Source organism: Erpetoichthys calabaricus, chromosome 3, assembly GCF_900747795.2.
Source record: "Erpetoichthys calabaricus chromosome 3, fErpCal1.3, whole genome shotgun sequence".
In the NCBI taxonomy this organism is placed as follows: domain Eukaryota; kingdom Metazoa; phylum Chordata; class Cladistia; order Polypteriformes; family Polypteridae; genus Erpetoichthys; species Erpetoichthys calabaricus.
The window spans coordinates 170,317,485-170,342,587 of record NC_041396.2 but is presented as its reverse complement, the minus strand read 5'-3'; the positions used below and the strand labels follow the sequence as shown (position 1 = coordinate 170,342,587).

Sequence of the window (25,103 nt, the reverse complement as noted above, 5' to 3'; positions counted from 1 at the left end):
GAAGTACGGTACCTAGAACAACTCTGGTGATGGATTTGAATCCTCCTGTCTGGACCTGTCCTTGATGATCTGATCCTGTCAGTCAGTCAATCAGTGTCACACACACACACACACACACACACACAGGGGAGGCGTGAGCTGTGCTGATCATGTCATCTGAATGACTGACTGACCATTGAGACTCCAGGAGGCGGGAAATGCAGTGCTCTCACGGACACAGCTGCAACAAGCTGGACATGGAGCAGCACATTAGTACCAGCACAGTAAGAAGCAGGCAGAGGGAGAAAGGGAGACGACTGTCACAGGCTGTCATGGTTTTAATAATCTTTTATTTTCTCAGGTACCAGTACATTAAGTCCTTCCCCCTCCCCACTTCGCGCCGTCATCGCCATCGAGTCATCCGACTCTTACTGTTGGTGGATGCTATCCCGCCTCCTTTCACATCATTTGATGCAGGGTGTGTGGCATGTCTGAGAGTGGTGGGCGGGCATTGCCTCGGCGCCTGTCCGTACGCCATCGCTGATTGAGCAACTCTGGCAACGAGGGGCGGGGAGGTCTGACATCACTTCCAGCACCTGATTGGTTTGGTGTGTCCATGAGTGGTGGGCGGGCGTTCCCTCGGCGTCCGTCCGGATGGCGTTGCTGATTGAGCAGCTGTAGCTATGAGGGGCGGGGAGAGCTGACATCACCTCCAGCACCTGAACTGTAAATTGTAAGTACCGTAAGCGATAGTAAGCGAACGCAGCAGCAGGCGACAGCGCATAGGACACCCCTTGATAAACGACCGGCCTGACATGCGGTCACGTGTATCCGCTTGCGCGATTGTAAACAAACAGCCGAGAGCGTTCGTAAGCGTCAGTCATAATTTCGGTCAGTGCAGTGATTTATATCTTTATATAAATTTATATATTTATTTCAATATTTGCTAAGAAAGGAAGAGAAGGTAATGAAGGTAAAGAAAGCGATCACAATTGAAACGAAGGACATTGTGCGGAAATATGAGAGTGGTGTTCGTGTGACCGATCTCGCTAATATGTACAGCATGTCACAATCCACCATCTCGACAGTTTTACAAAGAAAAGATTTGTATAAGGAGGCTCCTTCCAAACAATAACCACCTTCCATTTCATTCTCCTCCTCCTCCTCCCTTCCTGCAGCCCAAACATGTCAAATTAAATGGTGAGTACAGTATGAAATTGTTGTTTCTGGTAGGCTAGGCACTTCTTATAACGTTTTGGTTAGTACATTAGAAAAATTATTAGTGTTTTGGTAAATTATGCACATTATACAACCCTTTTTTACTATGAAAAGGTTAAGTAAGTGTTGCTGTGGGAGGTTCGGAACACATTATGGGTATTTCCATTATTTCTTAAGGGAAAAATAGTCTTGACTTACAACCAACTTGACTTACAACCAGCCCTCGCGAACGAATTGAGTTCGTAAGTCAAGCGTCCACTGTATCCATTTACAACAGCCTTACTGGACAGCATTCGGACTATTAGACGCACCCTCATTTTCCCCCCACTTTTGGGGAAAAAAAAGTGCGTCTTATGGTACGAAAAATACGGTAAATTGTCCACATATAAACCACTTTAGTAAGAGGCACAATGTTGGAGTTATTCTTTCTGAAAAAAAGACTTCTGTTCAAACAAAACAAAGATCTCTCTCCATAACTATAAGTAGGAAGTTATCTTGTGTGAGCCTTCAAATATTGCTCAAATACAGAAGATGAAAGTGGTCAAATTCTAAAAGGTGAGCAAAAACTGAAAAGAAGCCAGCTTAGTCTTCCATACTGCTTTTCTAACGTTCAGTAAACTTTATTAAACCGTGCATTTTCCATATCTGTGACTGCAAATCCAAACCTAATGCACCATAGACTGGATTATACTGTACTTGAATGAATCAATACAATGTCACTCTTTCCGGACTTATTTTGGAATATTGGCAGCATTTTAATCACCTTCAGAATTTTTCTTTTGGAAAGATAAAATAAAACAACTCCAATGAACTGATTGGCGATAGTTTCCAACTATAAAGGAAACAAATAAAAATAAAGATAATGGCATACCAAACAAACATGCAATGTGGTACATAATATAAATTAAAATGAAGTTTAAACACTTTCTTTGTTTGACACATGTTTAATGTTGGTGCGTGTCAAGAAAGTAAGAAGAATTTGGGAATATACAGGCCCTGCTAATCCCAACCATGTCTGATTGAATTAGAATCGGCAGTGTGACAGTGAAAAAAACAAATTCATATTCCTTATTAAATTTTAGATGAAAAGTAATTGAGGGAAAGATAAACAATATTGCTGTATTACCTCTAAAACTCACCAAAAACATTGACCAGTTTATCCATAACATTTTACTTACTAAGCAAAAAAAAAAAAAAAAAAATTATATTATATACATATATATATATATACATATATATATATACATACATATATATATATATATATATATATATATATATATATATATATATATATATATACATACACACACACACATATATACACAGTACTGTAGAAGCCATTTTAGGCAGGTGTGAAAAAAATGCTGCAAACAAAGAATGCTTTCAAAAATGGAAGTGTTAATCATTTATTTTCATCAATCAACAAAATGCAGTGAATGAACAAAAGAGAAATCTAAATCAAATCAATATTTGGTGTGACCACCCTTTGCCTTCAAAACAGCATCAATTCTTCTAGGTACACTTGCACACAGTTTTTGAAGGAACTCGGCTGGCAGGTTGTTCCAGACATCTTGGAGAACTAACCACAGATCTTCTGTGGATGTAGGCTTCCTCACATCCTTCTGTCTCTTCATGTAATCCCAGACACACTCGATGATGTTGAGATCAGGGCTCTGTGGGAGCCATACCATCACTTCTTGTTCTTCTTTACGCTGAAGATAGTTTTTAATGACTTTGGCTGTATGTTTGGGGTCGTTGTCCTGCTGCAGAATAAATTTGGGGCCAATCATACTCCTACCTGATGGTACTGCATGATGGATAAGTACAGTATCTGCCTGTATTTCTCAGCATTGAGAACACCATTAATCCTGACCAAATCTCCAACTCCATTTGCAGAAATGCAGCCCCAAACATTCAAGGAACCTCCACTATGCTTCACTGTTGCCTACAGACACTCATTATTGCACCGCTCTCCAGCCCTTCAACGAACAAACTGCCAAAATTTTGATTCATCAGTCCAGAGCACCTGCTGCCATTTTTCTGCACCCCAGTTCCTATGTTTTCATGCATACTTGAGTGGCTTGGCCTTGTTTCCATGTCAGAGGTATGGCTTTTTGGCTGCAACTCTTCCATGAAGACCACTTCTGACCAGACTTCTCCAGACAGTAGATGGGTGTACCTGGGTCCCACTGGTTTCTGCCAGTTCTGAGCTGATGGCACTGCTGCACATCTTCCAATTTTGAAGGGTAATAAGCTTGATGTGTCTTTCATCTGCTGCACTAAGTTTCCTTGGCCGACCACTGCATCTACAATCCTCAACGTTGCCCATTTCTTTGTGCTTCTTCAAAAGAGCTTGAACAGCACATCTTGAAACCCCAGTCTGCTTTGAAATCTTTGTCTGGGAGAGACCTTGCTGATGCAGTATAACTACCTTGTGTCTTGTTGCTGTGCTCAATCTTGCCATGACATGAAACTGTCCTCCACACCCTCACCTTGGTAGCAGAGTTTGGCTGTTCCTCACCCAGTTTTAAGCCTCCTACACAGCTGTTTCTGTTTCAGTTAATGACTGTGTTTTAACCTACATGTGACATTGATAATCATTAGCACCTGTTTGGTATAATTGGTTGATCATACACCTGACTATAATCCTACAAAATCCCTGACTTTGTGCAAGTGTACCTATAAGAATTGATGCTGGTTTGAAGGCAAAAGGTAGTAACACCAAATATTGATTTGATTTAGATTTTTCTTTTGTTCGCTCACTTTGCATTTTGTAAATTGATAACAATAAACAATCATTATTTATATTTCTGAAACCATTCTTTGTTTACAGCATTTTTTCACACCTGCCTAAAACTTTTGCACAGTACTGTGTGTGTGTGTATATATATATATATATATATATATATATATATATAATTATTGTCACCCACGCGCGCTTAGGGAGCCGCGTAACGACCCAAAGTGTAACATGAAACCGCATGCCAGAAGGGAATGGCGGGGTACTAACCTCTCTCTCTTTATCTCTGCAGAAAGAAAGATGCACCGCTGCCATGAGTCCGCCCAGACTACATGAAAACATACCAGCACTTCTGCCTTCCCTCTGTCGCTCCCCGATGACGTCAAGAATCCCAGCATCCATCACGGTTCCTTCCCAGCAGTCCATTCTCCTATTTCCGGTCCCTCATGATAAATGTTCCCCACTCCGCCATCTTGGCGGCTGTGTTATAAATGCCAATTGTGGAAAAACTTTTGTTTATAAAAAAAATATTCTTTTGTTACAGTATACGGGGCCGGAAAACCCTAAACCTTTATGCTCTCTGAGTCATTCTTTTACAGTGGCGTAGCCAGCAGGATTGAAGAGTCCGTAAAACGTCAGAAGGACAGGACCTGAACACCATTTTGACAGGGATGGCATCCCAGATACAAACCCTGCAGTTAGAACACGCCGCGATGCAGCGAGAATTGGAGGAAACCAAGGCTAGGCTGACCGCCGCTGAATCGGTAAAACCAGTGCCCGCTTGACCTCCGCCTCCTCCAATTGTCCCGCTGTCAGACGCAGATGACTTCGAATAATATTTGGGCATCTTTGAGAGGACAGCCTCTCGGAATCAGTGGCCGCGGGCAGAATGGGCGTCCGTTTTGGCTCCGTACCTGAAGGGCGCTGCGCAGTGGGCCTATTACGACCTCCCCGAGGAGGAGGCCGCGAATTATGACCTCCTAAAACCAGAGAGCCTTAGCCGCTACGGCATTACCTCGGACCAGCAGGCAAGTGAGTGGAGAAACTGGCAATTCGACCCCGATCAACCTGCCCGAGCCCAGGCTTTTGACTTCTGGGGCAAGATGGGTCACTGGCTAAGGCCAGAAGGCCCCCAAGCACACCGAGTAGTTGAGCAGGTTGCGTGTGAGGGGTTAGTCAACGCCATGCCAGGTTATCTTGCCCAGTAGGTCCGAAGACATCCTTATAAGGATATGAAAGGGCTCCTAGAAGTCCTGGAGCGTCAGCTCGCGGTACACCGAACCGGCGGGTCGGAAAAGCCGGCTCGTGGAGCTCGACAGGGACGGGCCGTCCACCCCGAGCCTGCCCGTCGCGCGGCAGAAGCTCCGATGAAGCCCAGGGAAAAGCCGGGTCTGCCGCACTGTTTCAAGTGCAGAGAGGTTGGCCACCTTTTGCCAACCTGTCCCCTCAATCAAGAGCCGATGGACTGCACTTGGGCCACTACGGAGAGGTACTGTGCTCTGTCAAACCCCCTGGCTATTCCTAATACGGGAGTGGTTTTGATAAATGGTCATTCTGTACTTGCCTTATTTGATACTGGCAGCAACATAACCATTGTCGCTCGCCATTATATTCTACCGCAACAATGGCTGAATCAGTATGTGAGCGTGGCTTATGTACACGGGGAGACCAGGTCGTACCGGTCCGCAAGATGTTATATTTCCTGGAAGGGCGAGCTGAGTCAATTGTCGGTTGCCCGAGCCCCCCTTTCCAGTCATTTTGGGACACGACTGGTCATATAATAAAAGCGGTAGAAAGAAAACCACTCCTGTCGCCATCCCCGAGGCTCCCACGCCATGCATACAGGTAAACAGCAATGACGTAAGCAGCCGGGGGGGAAGACTCTATGGAATTGGACCCTGACCCGGAAATGAACCCGGATGAGGGCCCAAGCCGAAGAAGCGATAACGCCCCCGAGCATACTGACCCTTTAGATAGTATGAATCACCAGTTTAGATCTACACCAGCGTCATTTAAAAGAGAACAGCGGAATGATGATTCCCTGAAGTTTGCCAGGAATGCAATTATTTCCGTAGATGGCCAAATGTCAGGCAGTTAGTTCCCTGCCACCGAAGCCCTACTTTGTGTTGGAAAATGATCTGTTATATCGGGTCGCGAGTCACGAAGGCGGGGTGCGGAAGTTGTTGTTAGTTCCGCAAACCTTCCGGTGGGAGGTTAGCGAACTTGCACATGCCCACCTCCTAGGTGCCCATCTAGGGACCGAAAAGACGCTAGAGAGAATAAAACTGCGTTTCTATTGGCCGGGAATAAATGAGGAGGTTCGACGTTTCTGTCAATCCTGCCCGGAGTGCCAGACCCGTCAGATACCTAGAAGGCTCCTCTCGTTCCTATTCCCCTGGTTGACATTCCCTTTGCAAGGATCAGTATAGATCTTGTTGGACCCCTGGAGCCTTCGAACCGTGGCTAGAAATATATATTAGTCACGGTTGATTACGCAACTCGGTATCCAGAGGCGGTGCCGTTACGCTCCGCCAATTCAAAAAATATCGCACGGGAATTGGTCAAACTTTTTTCTAGAGTGGGAATACCTAAAGAAGTCCTCACGGACCAAGGTACTCCCTTTACTTCGGATACGTTCAGGGAGGTGGCCAAGTTGCTCCATATTAAACATATTAAAACATCTGTCTACGACCCGCAAACAGACGGATTGGTAGAGCGCTTTAATCAGACGCTTAAACAGATGTTACGTAAGGTAGTCAGCGCGAACGGTAGGAACTGGGATGAGCTTTTTTTGCCTCTCGTGCTTTTTGCTTACCGGGAGGTGCCGCAAGCCTCCACGGGTTACTCCCCTTTTGAGCTTCTATATGGACGCCAACCCCGGGGACTTTTGGATATATTAAAGGAAGGTTGGGAAGCGGAGGTTCTTCCCACCACTAATGTGTTGGAATACATCGTGCAGCTGCGTGATAGAATGAATAAGATTCAACCTATTCTAAAAGAACACATGGTTCGTGCTCAAACAGCGCAAGCCCGGTGTTACAATCGGAACGCCGTTCTCAGGGAATTCCACACTGGGGACCGTGTAATGGTACTCGTACCCTCATCCCACTCCAAATTGCTGGCTCATTGGCAGGGCCCATATGAGGTCAAGGAGAGAAAGGGGCTCGTCAACTATTTGGTGAAACAACCGAACCTTCGACCGAGCGAGAGGGTGTATCACGTGAACTTACTGAAGCCGTGGAGAGATCGGGAGGACCCTCCGACCTCTGGTACAGCCCTCTCCCTTTTCTCAGAAAAATCATCCCTTAACCTCTGTCCAGACTTAACACCTTATCAACGGCGGGAGCTGGAACAAGTGATCTGGGCCGTCCCCGAAGTGGTTAGCGAGACACCTGGCCGTACTTCACTGATTGAGCACATCAATACAGAGCCTGGGGTGGTAGTTAGGGAGAGACCCTATCTGATCTCCGAGGCAAAACGTACGGAGGTAGAGCTGGAAATCCAGCGGATGTTGGACATGGATATCATTGAGGAGAGTTATAGTCCCTGGTCCAGTCCTATCGTCCTCGTTTCCAAACCAGATGGTTTCTGGAGATTCTGTAACGACTTTAGACGTCTTAATCAGGTCTCCAAATTCGATGCCTATCCCATGCCTCGGGTGGATGACCTACTTGAATGCTTGGGTAGGGCTCAGTATCTGACTACACTTGACATGACCAAAGGGTACTGGCAAATTCCCTTAACGGCATCCGCAAAAGAGAAAACAGCCTTTAGTACCCCTAGTGGACATTGGCAGGATAAGGTCCTCCCATTTGGACTGCGCAGGGCCCCCGCGACCTTCCAACGTCTGGTAGACAGAGTGCTCCGGCCCCACTAGCCCCACTGTGCCGCCTACCTAGATGACATCGTCATTTATTCCGGCACCTGGGAGGAACATATACTGCAGGTGTACGCCGTCCTCGCAACGCTAGCGAAGGCCAGTCTCCGCATCAATCCCCGCAAGTGTTTCTTTGGCTTGAGGGAGGCCAAATATTTAGGCTACCTAGTGGGACGGGGGACAGGTGAAGCCACAATGTTCCAAAATAAAAGACATCCTCGAATGGCCCCGTCCAAATACCAAGAAACAGGTGCAGGCCTTCTTGGGGTTAGCGGGGTATTATCGCCGGTTTGTCACCCATTTCTCTGAGAGGGCAGCGTCCTTGACAAATCTCACAAAGAAAATGGCCCCTGTATATGTGGTATGGAACGATAAAGCAGAACATGCATTCAGTGACCTAAAGAAGGCCCTGACATCGGCACCTATATTAAACACTCCAGATTTCTATTTACCCTTTATTCTCCAGACCGACGCTTCGGACAAAGCGTTGATGGTGTCGAACACCCCATAATATACCTGAGCCGGAAACTGTTGGACCGGGAGACCAGGTATGCGGCAGTGGAGAGGGAAGCTTTGGCCATTAAGCGGGCGGTGACTCATCTACGGTACTATCTGTTGGGTCGCAAGTTCACTCTAGTGACAGACCATGCCGCTCTCCAGTGGATGGCCCTGCATAAGGTGTCGAACCCCCGAGTCACCAGGTGGTTTTTGGACCTGCAGCCCTATGTTACCGTTACTTATCGCCGGGGCCACCTTCAAGCCAATGCTGATGCCCTCTCCCGGGTTCACGACCTCTCGGTTCGGTCCGCCCGACCCGATGGGTCTGGGCTGAGGGAGGGGTCATGTCACGCACGCGCGCTTACGACCCAAAGTGTAACATGAAACCACATGCCAGAAGGGAATGGCGGGGTACTAACCTCTCTCTCTTTATCTCTGCAGAAAGAAAGACGCACCGCTGCCATAAGTCCACCCAGACTACATGAAAACATACCAGCACTTCCGCCTTCCCTCTGTTGCTCCCCGATGACGTCAACAATCCCAGCATCCATCACGGTTCCCTCCCAGCAGTCCATTCTCCTATTTCCAGTCCCTCATGATAAATGTTCCCCACTCCGCCATCTTGGCGGCTGTGTTATGAATGCCAATTGTGGAAAAACTTTTGTTTATAAAAAATATTATTTTGTTACAGTATACGGGGCCGGAAAACCCCAAACCTTTATGCTCTCTAAGTCATTCTTTTACAATATTATATATATTTATGTCACACACGTGCGCATGGGAGGCAGCTAAAGGGCTTGAGTAAAGGCAGTTCTGAGGCATGCCGGGATGTGGCAGAGTGCACCAACTCTTTTTCTCCCTTTCCTGTAGATCATTCATGGGAGATTCCACCTGGCTCTCTTGTCGTCACTTCCGGTACTGAGCCAATGGAAGGAGACCTTACCGGCTCCAGCTCCTGTGATGTCACGTTTGGACTCGAACCAATGGCTGAAGAACATGAGCCCGATCCTTATGATCTCACTTCCTGTCTCCCCCTTTAAAAGCCTGCACCTTTTCCCTATTCCCTCAGTCTTGTTTTGGACTCGGTTGTGTGCACATCAGTGCTGTATACTTTAAATAAGCAACTTTTCAGCCAGGAGAACAAATTATACGGGTGGGTGCCCCAAACCTTTATGTGACTATGTCTCATCTTTGTGACAATATTATATTATATATATATATATATATATATATATATATATATATATATATATATATATATATAACCAAATAACATTAACCAAGGCATACTGTTATCTATTGTTTTAATGACAAACTTACCCTTTGTGAAGTGAAGATATGCCATTTTCATTTTCAACATTGCTGGTAGGTTTCCACTCTTGTGTCATTGAATCTTCCATAGTGTAAAAATTATTATTTTTTGAAAGGTCAGACTTCACTATTGTAACATTTCTAACCACAGTTTCATCTTGATAATAATCTTCATCATCATCCTCACTCACTGAAACAGTAAGATCACTTTCAGAGTCTTCGTCCTTTTGCTGTTCGGGAATTTCAGGCTTTGAATGTATTTTTGGACTGCTCTTATGGTCTTTTCCTGTAATTAAATAGTATGGTTAGGAAATTAATTGCTAACAACTAATACTTCAGACATTACAACCTATTTTCTTTTGATATTCTTTTTCCAAGTAGGTTTAACTAGGGATAGACTTAATTGAAAATACACTATTATTTACATTACATAAACCAACTCACACATCAGGGTAAACATCCATCAGTCCATCATCCAACCCGCTATATCTTAACTACAGGGTCACGGGGGTCTGCTGGAGCCAATCCCAGCCAACACAGGGCGCAAAGCAGGAAACAAACCCAGGGCCACCACAGGGGGCGTATACGTACATACACACACACACACACACACACACACACACACACTAGGGACAATTTAGATTCGCCAATGCACCTAACCTGCATGTCTTTGGACTGTGGGAGGAAACCGGAGTACCCAGAGGAAACCCACGCAGACACGGGGAGAACATGCAAACTCCACGCAGGGAGGACCTGGGAAGTGAACCTGGGTCTCCTAACTGCAAGGCAGCAGCACTACCCACTGCGCCACCGTGCCGCCCGGGTAAACATTGATTTTTTTTTTATTTTTATATAAAGTAAAATAGTGTAATTGTAAGACTTATTCATGAAAAAAGTTATTCCATATTGATACACTTCAAAATCTGTACATCAGAATGGTTAAAAAATAAACTTATTAAAATAGCACACCAAAATTATTATTTGTCATTAAAGTTATATATGTATATAATGCAAAACTGCATATTGCACATAAAAAATGATCTCATACCTAAATCACTTTTGGAATGATTACTTGAAACAGGGACTGACTGAAATGTATTAGGAATTTCACTCTCTGTAGATTGACTCTGCATTTGTTTTTTTTCCACTGAAATATTATTATTTATGATGTAATTTTCAGAATGGAATGTTGGATGTTGCTCTGGCGACAATAGGTCATCACCGTGTTCAGGAGAACCAGATTCTTCTTCCACAACGACTGTTGGCTTAGTGGAAACATTGTTTGTTTCAGATCTAAAAGATTTTATATTGGTTGCAGGTCCTAAAGAAGAGCTGTCAATTGAATTAACCTCCACGTTGTATACATTACTGGATAAAGGCATTATGTTCTTTGTTTTTGAAACCACTGTTGAAGTGTTGCAGCTATCCACCTTCTCCTGTTCATGTAACAGAGAAATATGTCTAGTAAAATGTTCTGTTGGCAGTTTGATTGGAGGATCTGAAAGAGTTGATGTTTGGCGACCCATAAAGATAACTGCAGGCTGGTAAAGCCCCTCAGTGAAATCTGTTGTGACATCAGTAGCAGAGGCTCCTGGAAACTGCTTGACCTTAACAGAAACAGAAAGTATGTATTTATGAAAATGTATTTATTTATTAATGAATACAGACTTACTATTTACTAACTAACTTTAAGCACAAACGAATTTGATTAAAATAAAAATAAAAAATTTCAATAATTATATATGGTGTTATAAAAACAAAATATTTATACAATACAAAGATAGATGATCAATAAAATGGACCACAATAATCATTCAAAAACAGTTATAATTATTTGAATTAATACTGTGTTCTTTACAAATTTTTTTTAAAATATGCTTTATTCAGAGTGAGAGGAATATATTTTTGTATTTGTAATGTTGCTTGCACGAATGCAGTGGCCTTTTCTGGGTCAAGGTTAGTTTTCTTTTCAAAACTGTTTCAGAAGAATGTTGCAAGATCAATGTTTTAACTTTTAATCTTATTAACAATCCTTTATGTTAGTTGTGATTAATGTCGGCTAAGGCACCAAGGGGGGAAGCTAAAATCTTCTTCCCAACATAATAACAAAAAGCAATGCTTCTGTTTCTTTTCTGATAAGAGTCTTAAATACCAAACAGTTAGCTGCTTAATAACATTCACTGTAAACCATGCAGCCTACCCAGCAGATCCACAAAGTAGGTAAAAGGAAAAAAAGTTAATTTCTTGGCTGAGTGATTCCATCGGTAGCTGCAGGGCAAAGTAGAAAGTGTTTTACTAAAGTAGCAATTGATTCTTCTATCAATCTGCGGCACGCGCGTGCTCTTCCAAGGAATGTATTAAATATGAAAATCATATCCCGTTATCATCTGCTTCCAGCTTTCAGCCCGGTAAGCTTTTCTTAATGAATGCTGCAGCCTAAGGGACATGCACACTGCCAGCAATGGCTTCTATGCATAATGGAGTGATGGTACCATTTTCCTCATTACAATGTCTGCAAGCTAAGGGGGGGTTTGCACATGGTCACAAGTGACTGCTCTAGACAGCATGCTCCAAGTTATTATGAGATGTCTTAGACATTTCATCTGAAAGAGCTTTAACTGGTTTAAGTGAAGGAATAAGCAGCTATGGCCTTGAACTACATCATTTATACTGATACACCAGCAGGGATTAGACACCTGAATTATTATAGATACACTGCTAAATATATATTATATTGCAGATTTCTTAGATGCATATTTTTGTTTATTGCTACAAAGTAAATCTCACTGATGTTACATACTGAACTGGATTAGGCCTTGACCAATACTGATTAATTACTTAATTGTATATGAACTGCAATACATAGAGTCATTTGGTTTTTGGATACAGTTAAATTTTTTATGCTTGGCTTTTTGTAACAGAATTAAAAAATTCAAACATATCAGTATGGTCTACTTACTACAAATATAAAATAAAAAAAATGTTCCAAAACAAGTTATTGAAGTATTATCAAAGGTTGAAGCCTAACTGCCTTTTGCTACCACAAACATTTTTATTTTAGAATGTTGTGTTTAAAAACATTTTAATAACTCATCCTAACAATTTCTTCTTAAGTCACTAAGAATACAAATTAATAAAACATATTTTTAAACAGGTTCAGGTTCATGGGAGGTTGGAGCCAATTCTTGCAGCAGCAGACAAAATGAAGGAACCAGCTCTGGATAGGTAAGCAGTTCATCACAGGGCCCTTTCAAACATACACCCCCACCCTCTTATAGGGTAAATTCAAAACTGCTTGTATCAATTAACCAAACATCCTTTGGGGATGTACAGGGAAATCTAAAATAACTGGACTTAGGGTTATCACAATACCAACATTTCAAACTTTAATACAATACTAAGGATTTTCGTTATCCAAGGATGTAAAAATCAAGGCCATGACAGAGCGTTGTCCTTGAATGAACAATGCTAAATAAAACTAGCCATGGTTAAAAATAATTACAGACTCCTATCTTAATGTATTAAATGTTTAAACTGTGTGGCCTTGGAACCCCTGCAGATTTTTGTTTTCTCCAGCCGTCTGGAGATTTTTTTTTTTTTCCTGTCCTCCCTGGCCATCGGACCTTACTTTTATTCTATGTTAATTAGTGTTCCCTAATTCTATTTTCTTATTTATTTTGTTTTTTTTTCTCTTTCTTCATCAAGTAAAGCACTTTGAGCTACGTCATTTGTATGAAAATGTGCTATATAAATAAATGTTGTTGTTGTAAACTGGCATCAAAAAACATTTTAACCTGTATAAAAAAAAAATAAAAAAAAAAAAAAAAAAATAATACAACAGTTAAAAAACTTATGCTGATTAATGTGCCTAATTTAGAAATATGTAAGCTACTATAAGAAACAGGGCTGCAACTATATGGAGTCCCAATGGTGACCTACAAGGCTCAACTATCAGCACCCAGAATGAGCCAGAATAAACCAGAAGTGCATCAGTAGTGTAGGCTGTAGAACTGATATCATGAAAAATTAATTTTACATTTTTTTTTCAATTTTTACAATCAATACAATAAGTACATTTTTGACAACCTTAGCTGTAATAAAACTCATGTAAAAACATGTAACACAGACAGCAATCAGGCATCAGCAGCTAGAATGAGCCAAAATAAACCACAAGTGCATCAATAGTGTAGGCTGTAAAATTGATATCATGAAAAACTAATATTGAAAAAAAAAATTAATTTCACAATCAATACTTGTCAATGTTTGAATTTGTGAAGCAAAAATTACACAATCTTGCTACCCCAAAATGCAAAGTATGCCAAGTGAAAACTAAAACATGACAATTACAATAAGTGCTGAAACTTTATAACAATATTACAAACAATATATGCATACACCTTGAGATAATAATTACAACAACATAACTACTGATATATTTTTTATCTGTTGTGTTGCAGTTACTTTAAGATACTATACATATACTGACACCAAACAAAAATGGTTTAACAGGGATAGTAAGAATGTAGTTCAGATTACTCCCTAACAAAAACAGAGACACAAAAATGTAAAATTACCATAACTACGAACAGGCAACTAAGAAAACAGAAACCATTTCAAACAAAAAGGAGGTATACCTGAAAGAAGAAAAATTCAACAAATTAAAGATTTATTTAAGCACTGTCCAGGAACTTAACATTATCCATTTAAAAAGATAATCTTGAATCATAAAAACGTATATGCCCTGTAAAATATACATTGGGTATAGAAAAGAATGACCCCCTTTGAAATATTCCCATTTTTTTGCTTTACAGCCTTAAATGAAAACACACAACATATTTTTTCCAGCTTTACTTACTTAATGCAATCTATAACATCCAAGTGAAAGATATCACAGCTACAGTTCAAAAAATAAAAAACAAGAAATACTGAGATTAATAAAGGATTACCCCCCTCCTAAACAATATTTGTAAACTCAATCAGGTGTAAGTAACCACTATTTCCATTGCAAACCATGGTTACTGGCTTCCACCTGTGTTCAAAAAAACAGCTGTTCCTGGACCATTCCCTTACTTGGTAGTGCAACTGACAGCAAACAACTGACTATGGGTGGCAAGCCACTTTCAAAAGATCTCAGGGATAGAATTATGGACAGACATGAGGCAGGAGATGGATACCAAAAAGTCTCAAAAGGTTTTATCAATCCCAAGGAGCACAGTAAGAAGTGGCAAGTGTTTGGTACTACTAGGACCCTCCCTGGCCACTTTGAAGGAGTTACAGGATTTTATGGCAAAGAGTGGTCATTGTGTCCATGTGACAACAATTTCACATGCGCTCCACAATTGTGGCTTTATTTTCATACTTCTACCAGTTTACAATGGGGCTACAAAGTTGAAATACAAAGCCTTAAAACCTACCAAATACATCCACTTTGAAGCAGCAAAGGTTTCAGTTTAAAAGATGCATTCTGCATTTATGAGGTATCTTTGTGATAATTATTTATAGTTATCTTTTGTTATTTTATCAGACTAGCTGATTACCCAGTGGCTTTGCTCACTGAGTGCAAGGGAAAAAAAACTAAAATGTAGTATTTATAAAATAAGTTTGTTAATTACCAATGTTATTTTTGAACAAATAAAGAGCATTTACAATAAACAGAAATTATATAAATATTAATTATTAAGTAGTAAAACATTTTGATAAAAGAATTTGAAGAAGATATAAGAAGCGTATAAATTATTAAACAGTCAAACATTAACATTTAAGAAGTAAAGATACATTAAGTACTACTGCAGTGGTTTCGGGCAAACTACCTGCTTGACAACCTTGCACTATGTGGACGCTGCCTTTCCGTGCTTAACGGGCAGAAGGTCCAAAGAATTCCCAAGTCTAATACTTAACATGAAGAGGTCGGTACATCTTTTTAGATGCAAACCCTCCAATTTCTTAAAAGAATTCATCACAAAAGCAACCTTGAATGTTGGGGGGTTTTAGTGACCCGAATTCATCTTAAAGGGACAGTAAGTAGCCATGCACCGCAATTTACCAAGAAAGTCCCGGTTCGATAGTGCTGATCACACTTATTCGCAAAGATTTCCACTGTCCCAGGAGCCGACAGGGCACTTGAAGTGTGACAAACAGTGCAAGAAGAGAGGACACTGCCCGAAAATGCAAAGCTGTTGACCCAGAGGAAAAGCCTGACATTCCGTGCCTCCCAGCGTCCACTTTGTTGCTACGACCCCTCTTCGCTGAAGGCGGTCTCGTCTTCACATTGTTTACAGCACAGAGCAGTTAAAAAGTAGAAAGATGCAAAGCTGTTTTCTTCATCTCTCTTACTATCAAGGTGTAGCGCGTTCCTCTTAAGTTGAATGAGGAGCCCAGCACACACAAAAATCTCCTACTCTTAGGAAAATTAATTTTATTAAGTACGGAACCCAACCGAACCTTAGCCCCAATTTGATATCCTCATCTGGGGCCTCATGTATAAACGGTGTGTACGCACAGAATTGTTCTGTACGAACGTTTCCACGCTCAAATCACGATGTATAAAACCTAAACTTGGAGTAAAGCCACACACATTTCCACGGTACCTCATACCCTGGCATACGCAATTTCTCCGCTCGGTTTTGCAGACTGGCGGCACCCAGCGTCAAAGCAGTGCTACTGTTCCTGTGTGGTCACCCTTTCTTACTTAGATCCACATTCCTGACGCGGCTTTATAAATACACTGAAACTAACTGCTTATTGTTCATTAGTTTAAGGCATCTGATTGTAATTAACCTGTAGCAATATAATGGTCCAGGGAATAGCCATAGTATAAGAAAAGCGCTATATAAATGTAATGAATTATTAATAATAATAATTATCTATCTATTATTATTATTCCAAATACCATAACTGCTTTATTGTTGTTACTCTCACTGCATCTTCTTCTTCTTTCAGCTGCTCCCGTTAAGGGTTGCCACAGCAGATCAACTTTTTCCATATTACTCTCACTGCATCACTCTGAGTATTTATATCACTGTATCTGAGTGGGGAATCACAGCAGCAGCTGATTGGAAAGAGAATTATCGGTATACAGCATGAAGCAGACTCTGCCTCAGCCACGGCAAAACGCTTCAGAGACTTTCCTGTACGGACTTCACGGTTTAGAAAAAGTTTTATCCCAAGAACTATAAACACACTCAATCAGTCCATCAAGTGCTCCTTGTAGAACTGTTTGTACTTATAAGTACAATTACCTCACTGTAAACTTGCACTACAGTTATAATATTGCACAACCTGCGCCACTTTATAAAGCGCGTATTTACATATGATGACGATATCATTTTTAAGATGAAATGCAGCAAAATATGTTTATTATATTATACAGATAAAACTTTAACTTCATTTAAATAATCTGTATTGGTAATAATTAAACATGTGAGGACACGGTGCCGCAGCGCTAGCAAGTTCAGGGATTGTTCCTGCATTGCGTTGTATTCTTGCTGGTGCTGACGCGACACTGGAAGGATAGACGGATAGAATAATTAAACATGTACTACGAAGATATTTCAATGTTCCTTAAAAGTTTTGAAGAATTGGCGTTCTAAGCTTACAGATGGCTTCACGTCTATTACAGAGCTGATTGTGTGGCGATTGGGTATTTGGAGAAAGAAAAGTAAGGACAGGAATTGGAGGTTAGTACGTTTGAAAGAGACAGTACTTCTGTAATAAATTATTTCATCGAAGGTCGCGCATGGCGCAGCAAGCCTCTTGCGTGAGACACGACCAATCACTGCGCCACCGTGTTCCCATGTTTAATAACATGCCTTCATTCCTATCATCATGAAAAAGATATCACGTATACATCTCAGTATTTTAATTATTCAGAGAGCTGTAATATCACGAATGTAATGGATTATGTGTCCTGTCGGAGAAAGAGAAAGCCCGTTTAAGAAGCAGGTAGTGATTCACACACAGAGCACATAGAAGATCAAATACAGAACAAAGCATTTAACGTGCTACTTTAGTTACAATGGGATTTGAGAAACTAGTAAATTAAACAATTTTAAGATGAAGTTTATGATGTTCTACTTTAAAGGCAAAATAAACTACATGATTAAAGTGGAAATTTCGAGATTAAAGTTGACATTTCATGCTTTTTTCCCCACTGTGTGCCTATTTTTTTGTCTGTACCCTAATAAGCTTTCATATGACACTCAGACGGTGGGCTACGACTCGCCTTTTCACGGTGACTTTGATATGTGACTTCTTTTTTATTTCAGGCACTGTGCGACTTTGTGAATTTGAGCTTTCGAGTTTCTCTGACACTCTGTCACTCGATCAACTTCCTTTTGTTGATTATACCACTGTTTAAACCAACAAATAGTACGTTTTTCCTTTGCCTCCACTGGGTATTCGCTGAAATTCTTGTATTTTCCCCCGTGCTTTTCCCATTGTCTTTTCACAGAAGGCTATTTATATTGATTTGCATATTCAAAGAGGCATAATTCTGGGAGGAGTTGGGGCGGGACAGAAGGCGCGTGCATGTGCGTTACTTTTCACACTGATTGGGATTTATGTAGCGGAAGAACGTGGATGTTTGCGTACGTACAGATTCCTGCATCTGGATTTTTCTGTGCGTACACACATTCCTGCTTTTGTGCTTACGCCATGTTATAGTGCGAGTTCTACGCACGGCGTTATACGTGAGGCCCCTGGAGTTGTCTTTTATGAATTTATACAAAGGAAATAATCATCCCAACAATTCTTTAAACAATCAAAAAAGAATATATTATAAATCAAACAAAACAATAAACACCCTTTAAATCCTTGTCAAATCTATAATAACTACACAAACCCTAATTAATATGCCACCCCCTTAAACACTCTATAATATACTCCCCAGAAAACGGTGAAACAGCAAAGAAAGAAAGCAAGCAAGGAAAAGAAACGGAAAATTACCCTATTTATAAATAGCACAAATATATTCACAGTACTTAAACCTATATTACATCTATATACAAATATAAATTAGACACACACACACAATCCCCACACGTTCCCCAGTCTCTTTTATATTAACTTTGTTTTAAAGTCTAAATTCACACGGCCTGGGAAATCTGCAATGAATCCAGTGATCAAGTCAGATACGTTCCGCTGACTCGTATACTGAATTTAAATGTAAAAGAAACAATCTTACCAGCCTGGCGACGATTCCTTTGTTGAAGGAAGAAGTCCGTCTCACCCGGGTGTCTCGGCGTTAGCGTCCGTCCATGGCCAATGCCCGCACCATAAAAGCAAAGTAAAGCCGTGTGCTCCGAAGGTCCTTCTAGGTTAGCCGGCACTACTTCTCCGTGCACCCAACCGTCCTTATTACCGAGTCTCACTTGCTTTACCGCTGGCTTCTTCTTTACATTCACCTTCCCAGCTCCTTTTTTTTCTACTTTTCAATATCAGTAAAATAACTCTCACACAAATAATAAGTTCCTATATTATAATATGTTCTGTGGTCATACGTAATTTCTGTTTCAAATACGAAAATAATTTTATTTATATAGATACTAGGTACCACTTTTTCAAGGTAAGAACACATTTTCTGCTCATTTGTCGGCTTGTAGCAGCCATCTTGGATGGAGTTACAACAACCCAATGCCAAATTCAATCCACCCTTTACATTTTGTGTTTTTATTTTATATAACCTACGATGCAAGGTGCAGACTGAGTGGCAATTAAAAGACCACATGAGTTTCATAACAGTGAAACCTAACTAATTACACTGCATTGTATTTTTAATAAAAGCTTTAGACGTTTGAAGGAGCCACGCCACCTTTTCTGTGGCGTGTCTTGTGCATGCACATTAAAAAAAAAAAAAAAAAAAAAAATCAGAAAATGAAAAAGGCTGAGAGCACGACTGAAGCACCACAAACCAATTATCGTTTTTTTTTTTTAAACACATGATGTGTCACGGGCAGCACAGTGGAGACACAAGAAGTCCTCCCTGTGTAAAGTTTGCATGTTCTCCCCATGTCTGTGTGGATTTCCTGCAGGTGTTCCAGTTTCCTCTCACTGTCCAAAGACATGCAGGTTAGGTGAATTGTCAATGCTAAATTGGACCTAGTGTGTGTTTGGTGTATGGGTGGGTGTGTGTGGGGTTTCCCTGTGATGGACTAGTGCCCTGTCCAGGGTTTGCTCCTGACTTGCACTCTATGATAGTAGGAACCTGCTGCAAACCTGGTCTGGATTAAGTGGGTTAGAAAATGACATGACAAGTCACTCTTGCTGAGGATATGGTAATAAATTACCCGAGTATAATGTTTTTGACTGAGCAAATTCACTGACACTAACCAATCTGTAAGTACACAGGGAGAACATGTAGACTCTATATAGAACCTAGAGCTGTGAGGCAGGAATGATAAATCTGTGCTACCAGTCTGCCTTTAATCAGGCTGAACTTTAATACTGACTGGCAAACTTAGGTTAATTGGCATTGCTAAAGTGACCCCAGCATGTGAATGTGTGTGTGTGTGTGTGTGTGTGCGCGCGCGTGTGTTCTAGCTGTGATAGACTGGCACCCTGTACAGTTGCCCTGCATAAACAGTTTAGGTAGATGGATGAATGGGTGAATTATTGTTATCATCATTATGCTATAGCAGAGAAAATATATACAAATTGAATATTGTATGGAAGATACTGATAGCAGCAACTAATAATAATATTATTGAGTGGTGAGGTGGCGCAGTGGTAGCATTGCTGTCTCGCAGTGAAGGAGACTGGGGTTTGTGTCTGTGTAAAGTTTGCATGTTCTCCTTGGGTGCTCTGGTTTCCTCTCACAGTCCAAACACATGCAGGTTAGATGGACTGGTGACCTGCCCAGGGATTGATCCTGCTTTGTGTCTGATCCTTGTTGAGATGGGCTCCAGCTATATCCCCACCCTGTCCCGGATGAGAGGCTTAGGGGGATGGAAGGATGAATAAACGAATGGATGCCTATAAAATATGTTCAGTTCTTGTCACTTGAGTGCATGCTACATGCACGCATTCTCTCACTGAAGCACATACTGTACATGCTTTATCAACCAGCAGCTGCAGGCAATCTTTGTAAAATAAAAACATTACAGTGAAAGAATATAAGCGATCAAGTGACTTATTTTTTCAGTTATTGTCTAATTGTTTAAATAAAAGAGACAGCAATTCACCTCGAGTAACAACATTCAATAATGTCCATAACTGATTTTGGTACTGACTTTCCAAGATGAATCTATGCCACAGGACAAAATGTGCTGCGGGTAAAGGTGAATGTGGTAGTTGGTGAAGTGAAGCACACAGGCGGCCTACTTTTACAACGGCTGAATCTCATAACAGCAGCTTCATTTTTGCTTTTTTTAATTTCTTAAAAAAATGGATACTCGGTTTTACAAAATGTGTATAATCTCAAGATGAGGACAAATACTCTAACATTTTTGGATTGAACAACTGATATATCTGGTAAGTTTTAAAGCTTTTTTTTTTTTTGACTGGGACTCCAGTATCCTTAAGTGCCATTAGAACGCACAACAGCAGGTTAATTGTTGGTTTTTTTTTTTTTCAATGTATAAATTATGCTTCACTTTAGAGCACAATTTCATATGGCAAACTAATATTGTGAACAAATTCCTACAACTTTAAAGGATAAATTTGGTATTTTTCAAGACTATGGTCTAGCAAAACCAATAATGAGATGTTAAAAGGCAGCAGCTTTACACCATATGCAACACTCAAAATCTTCAAACTGTTTCCCAGCATAATAAATTTTTCTACCATCTGGTATCAAGGCTTAATATAGGGACTGAAAATAATAGTGATAATGTTGTTTAACCCACTAGCCATAGAAGAATGTGTGAAAGCAATAATTTGGAAAAAATTTTTTGAAGCATACCCAATTATTACTTTTCAGAGATAAGCACACCTGAGTATGACTCAAACTAACTTCTTTGCAATCATTGCACTCTTATATGTACTGTATCACTGCACCTCTATATGTATATATCTATATATTTCTGTCATTCCAGTAAATACACTATGTTGGACATATTTTGCATTAATGTTTATGTGCAATCTGTTGGAATGCATTTTGTAATGCATGTAGTAATAAAATGCATTTTTCATTCCAACATTAGCACTGCTGTTAAGAATACTATATGAAATGTCATAATTGAAGCAACAGACAAATACACTATAAAGGAGAAAAAAATGTATGGGATAAAAGCACGGCAGAGTGACTGCTAATCTAATCTGAGTCCATTAAACATTCTGGTAATCTTCCCTGCAGCAAAATTACAGCAGGAATAAATTGTGTAAAAAAATAACAAATTCTACTAACAGCTATAAAGAGGGCACACTGTTCTCCCAAAACCCAAGTTTGAGACCTTCATCTGCTTCCCTCTGTGTGATAGTCAATGAGCTCCAATGGGATAAGCACTACTTCTATCAGTCAATTTCCTAAAATTTTCTCTATTTAAAAATGTATTTTATTAGCTTACAGTGCCAGTCATATGAGCCATCCATTTGAATGAAAAATGCAATGCATGTTATTAGCACACATGACAAACACTTTGCAACAGGCATGCTGAAAATGACACCCTTGAATGTCATGAATAATGTTGAGTATTGCAGATTACAGTTACAGCTCTGTTGAATTTATTTCAATTAGATGACACTTCTACACTTAGATTTGAGTGCTAGAGCAATAGTCCACGATGATTTAATATGTAAAGCAAGTTAATGAAGTAGTATCAACTATGGTGGTGTCTGCAGTCCTTGGTTACACTTTAAAATCAGTGGTTCTTGGACTGGACATCCTTCTGATAAAAAATCAACTATGCAGGAAATGCAGGCGTACTACCACACTATTCATAAACCAATGCATATATACTCAGTGGCCACTTTACTAGGTATACCTCAACAGTATTGGGTAGATCCCCCTTTACCTTCAAAACAGCTTGAATCCTTTTAAGTATGGATTAAATAAAGTACTGAATATATTCTGTAGAGATTTTGACTCATTCTGATTCAGCATGTAGACTCACTACTTCAGTTTAGCATATCCTGACTAGAGCTGCTGATTAACTGTACAGATTGCATCTCTTTTGTTAGCCATTAGCATTAAAACATAAAAAAAACACGATAGTTATAATTTGTTACTAACCCTCACCTATTCCGTTTCTCTTCTCGGTACTCAAATGTGGCACTTGGTGCCACGGCCAACCTGCTAAGTTGTTTTGCCTGCCTAAAGTAGAGTCTTCCGTGATGCAGGATCGCAGGAATCGTGGGGTAGAGGGGTCCTTCATCGGATTTGGCTGGCCCAGCGCTGTTTCAGCTGTGGAATGGCCAAATGGGGAAGGCAGCTTGATGGCTGAGGTTTCCAGGACTCTAAACAAATCCAAATCATATTATCCGATATCATCTACTGTTAAATTATGCTCCATACTTGTAAATTATTTATTTTTATACTGTATTGAGGTTTCTTCCATTTTTTCCCTACAAAGGTTTTTTTGGGAGTTTTTCCTTGTCTTCTTAGAGAGTAAGGCTGGGGGACTGTCAAGAGGCAGGGTCTGTTAAAGCTTATTACAGCACTTCTTGTGTGATTTTGGGCTATACAAAAATAAATTATATTGTAAATATCGATTTAAGTTAATGACGGTCTCATTTAACCTCATCCCAAGATCTGGGGACTATGCAGACCACTGGAGTAAACTGAATTCACTGTTAAGTTCAAGATAAAGTCAAATGTCATGTGTACAGTCGGTCATGTTCCAATCCTCTAAATCCTAACACAGGGTCATGGGACTCTGCTGGAGCCAATCCCAGCCAACACAGGGCGCAAGGCAGGAACAAATCCCTGGGCAGGGCGCCAGCCCACCACAGTCATGTGTACTGTACATAGTAAAATGAAATTCATACTATAAATAGGGAAAATGACAATGAACACAACATTGATAAAATATAACAAATATAGAACATAAAGAAGAGCATGTATTTTTTCAGAATGGATGGGGAGTAACTTTGCAACCAATGGGGGAAAAAAAAAATCTAACTCTGCTGATGCAAATTCTGTTTATATCGTTTATCAGAATGGGGGAGGAATAAAAAATGGGTCAGGATAACTGAGGTCTTTAATAATATTATTTGCCTAAGTCAGCATGTCCTACATGTCTTGAACAGAATGAACATGTGTACTAGTAATATTGTGTGCCAATTGTACCACCCTCTGAAGTTATTTGTTGTACTGAGCAGTGCTGAGCTGGTTGCTAGCATGCTATGGAGCAGGGTTCTCATTTATAAAACTTTAAGTGGATTCAAGTGTGAAATTATACACATGCCAAAAATCAGGAAAATGCCTACTCAAAAAAAAAAAAAAAAAAAAATTGTAAAACCTGGCATACACACATTTATACACAATTTGCTTTTATAAATCAAAATCATCTTGTCAATGTGTGAATGTGCCTCGATCCCCACCTGAAACAACCATAGAGCATGATAATCAATTTTATACATATACAATCACAATGCCACAGACCTTTATTGGCTGATAGAGCAGCTTCCTGTCTTCACTGGCCCAAAAACGGACCTTTTAAATAACAGAAGTTAAAAATATCCACAATTAGGATGAGAGGGGAACTGTAATACCTCTGGTCCCAAAGGACAAACAAAACAAATCTTTTATGATAATTAAAGACAGAAAAGTTGGCAAAAAATAGGTGAGCATTAGAAGCACAAGAGACCTTACTCTGCTGAGATTTTTTTATTTATTTGTTTGTTTAAATTGAACGTTATATTCTTGAGAGGCATGGCAACACAGTTAGCATAGCAAGGCTTGGAAAATACTTCAAAACACTCTTTGTGCTGTAGTTAACAATGTATTCTATCACAGTACTTTTTGCAGTACTGATGAGGGGTCTATTTCTTTCAATACAGACCTTATATTATCCAGTTAAAGTCATATGCAAAAATAAATTGATATTTTTACCCTGACATCCTGAAGATAATCAGTAATCTTTTCACATCTCTACTAATTGTTCCATCTTGTTCAGGAAATAATGTTTTTTTATTATTCAGTTTTATTAGCAAGCACTAACTTTTACAAGTAGCCAAAATTTACACCGGGTGTTACAGGCTCAAATCAAATGTATGTTTTTATTATATTGTAGAAATCATCATAATAATAGCAGCTCACTAGTCAAAACACAAAGCGCCCAATCTTGAGCCCGGGACCTTCGGAGTATGAAGCAGCAATTCTTACCTCTACACCATTCAAGAAAACATGTAAACTCCCTGTCGATTGACATTTGAGCTTGAGTTTTTAACTCATTGACAGCCACATGTAAATCTAATGTTTTTTTTTTTTCCTTTGGTTATATTCTTGAATAAAAGCACGCGTGTTTATTTGATATTTGGACTAAAGTCTTCATACATTATACACTTCTCGTTAATATTAGTATAACGTGGAAAAAGTTTCTG

At 40.2% G+C, this 25,103-nt stretch overlaps 1 protein-coding gene across 2 annotated transcripts in view; it reads right to left on the bottom strand.

Annotated features, from left to right (window-relative positions):
* Positions 1-25,103, bottom strand: part of kiz (kizuna centrosomal protein) — a 181,974-nt gene that overhangs the window by 123,885 nt on the left and 32,986 nt on the right. For both annotated transcript variants that reach the window (XM_051925558.1, XM_028797521.2), the window contains 2 exons: positions 10,675-11,233; positions 9,636-9,912 (listed from right to left, as the gene is read on the bottom strand). In XM_051925558.1, the coding sequence (XP_051781518.1) occupies positions 9,636-9,912; positions 10,675-11,233 (836 nt within the window). The remainder of the gene's footprint in view (positions 1-9,635; positions 9,913-10,674; positions 11,234-25,103) is intronic.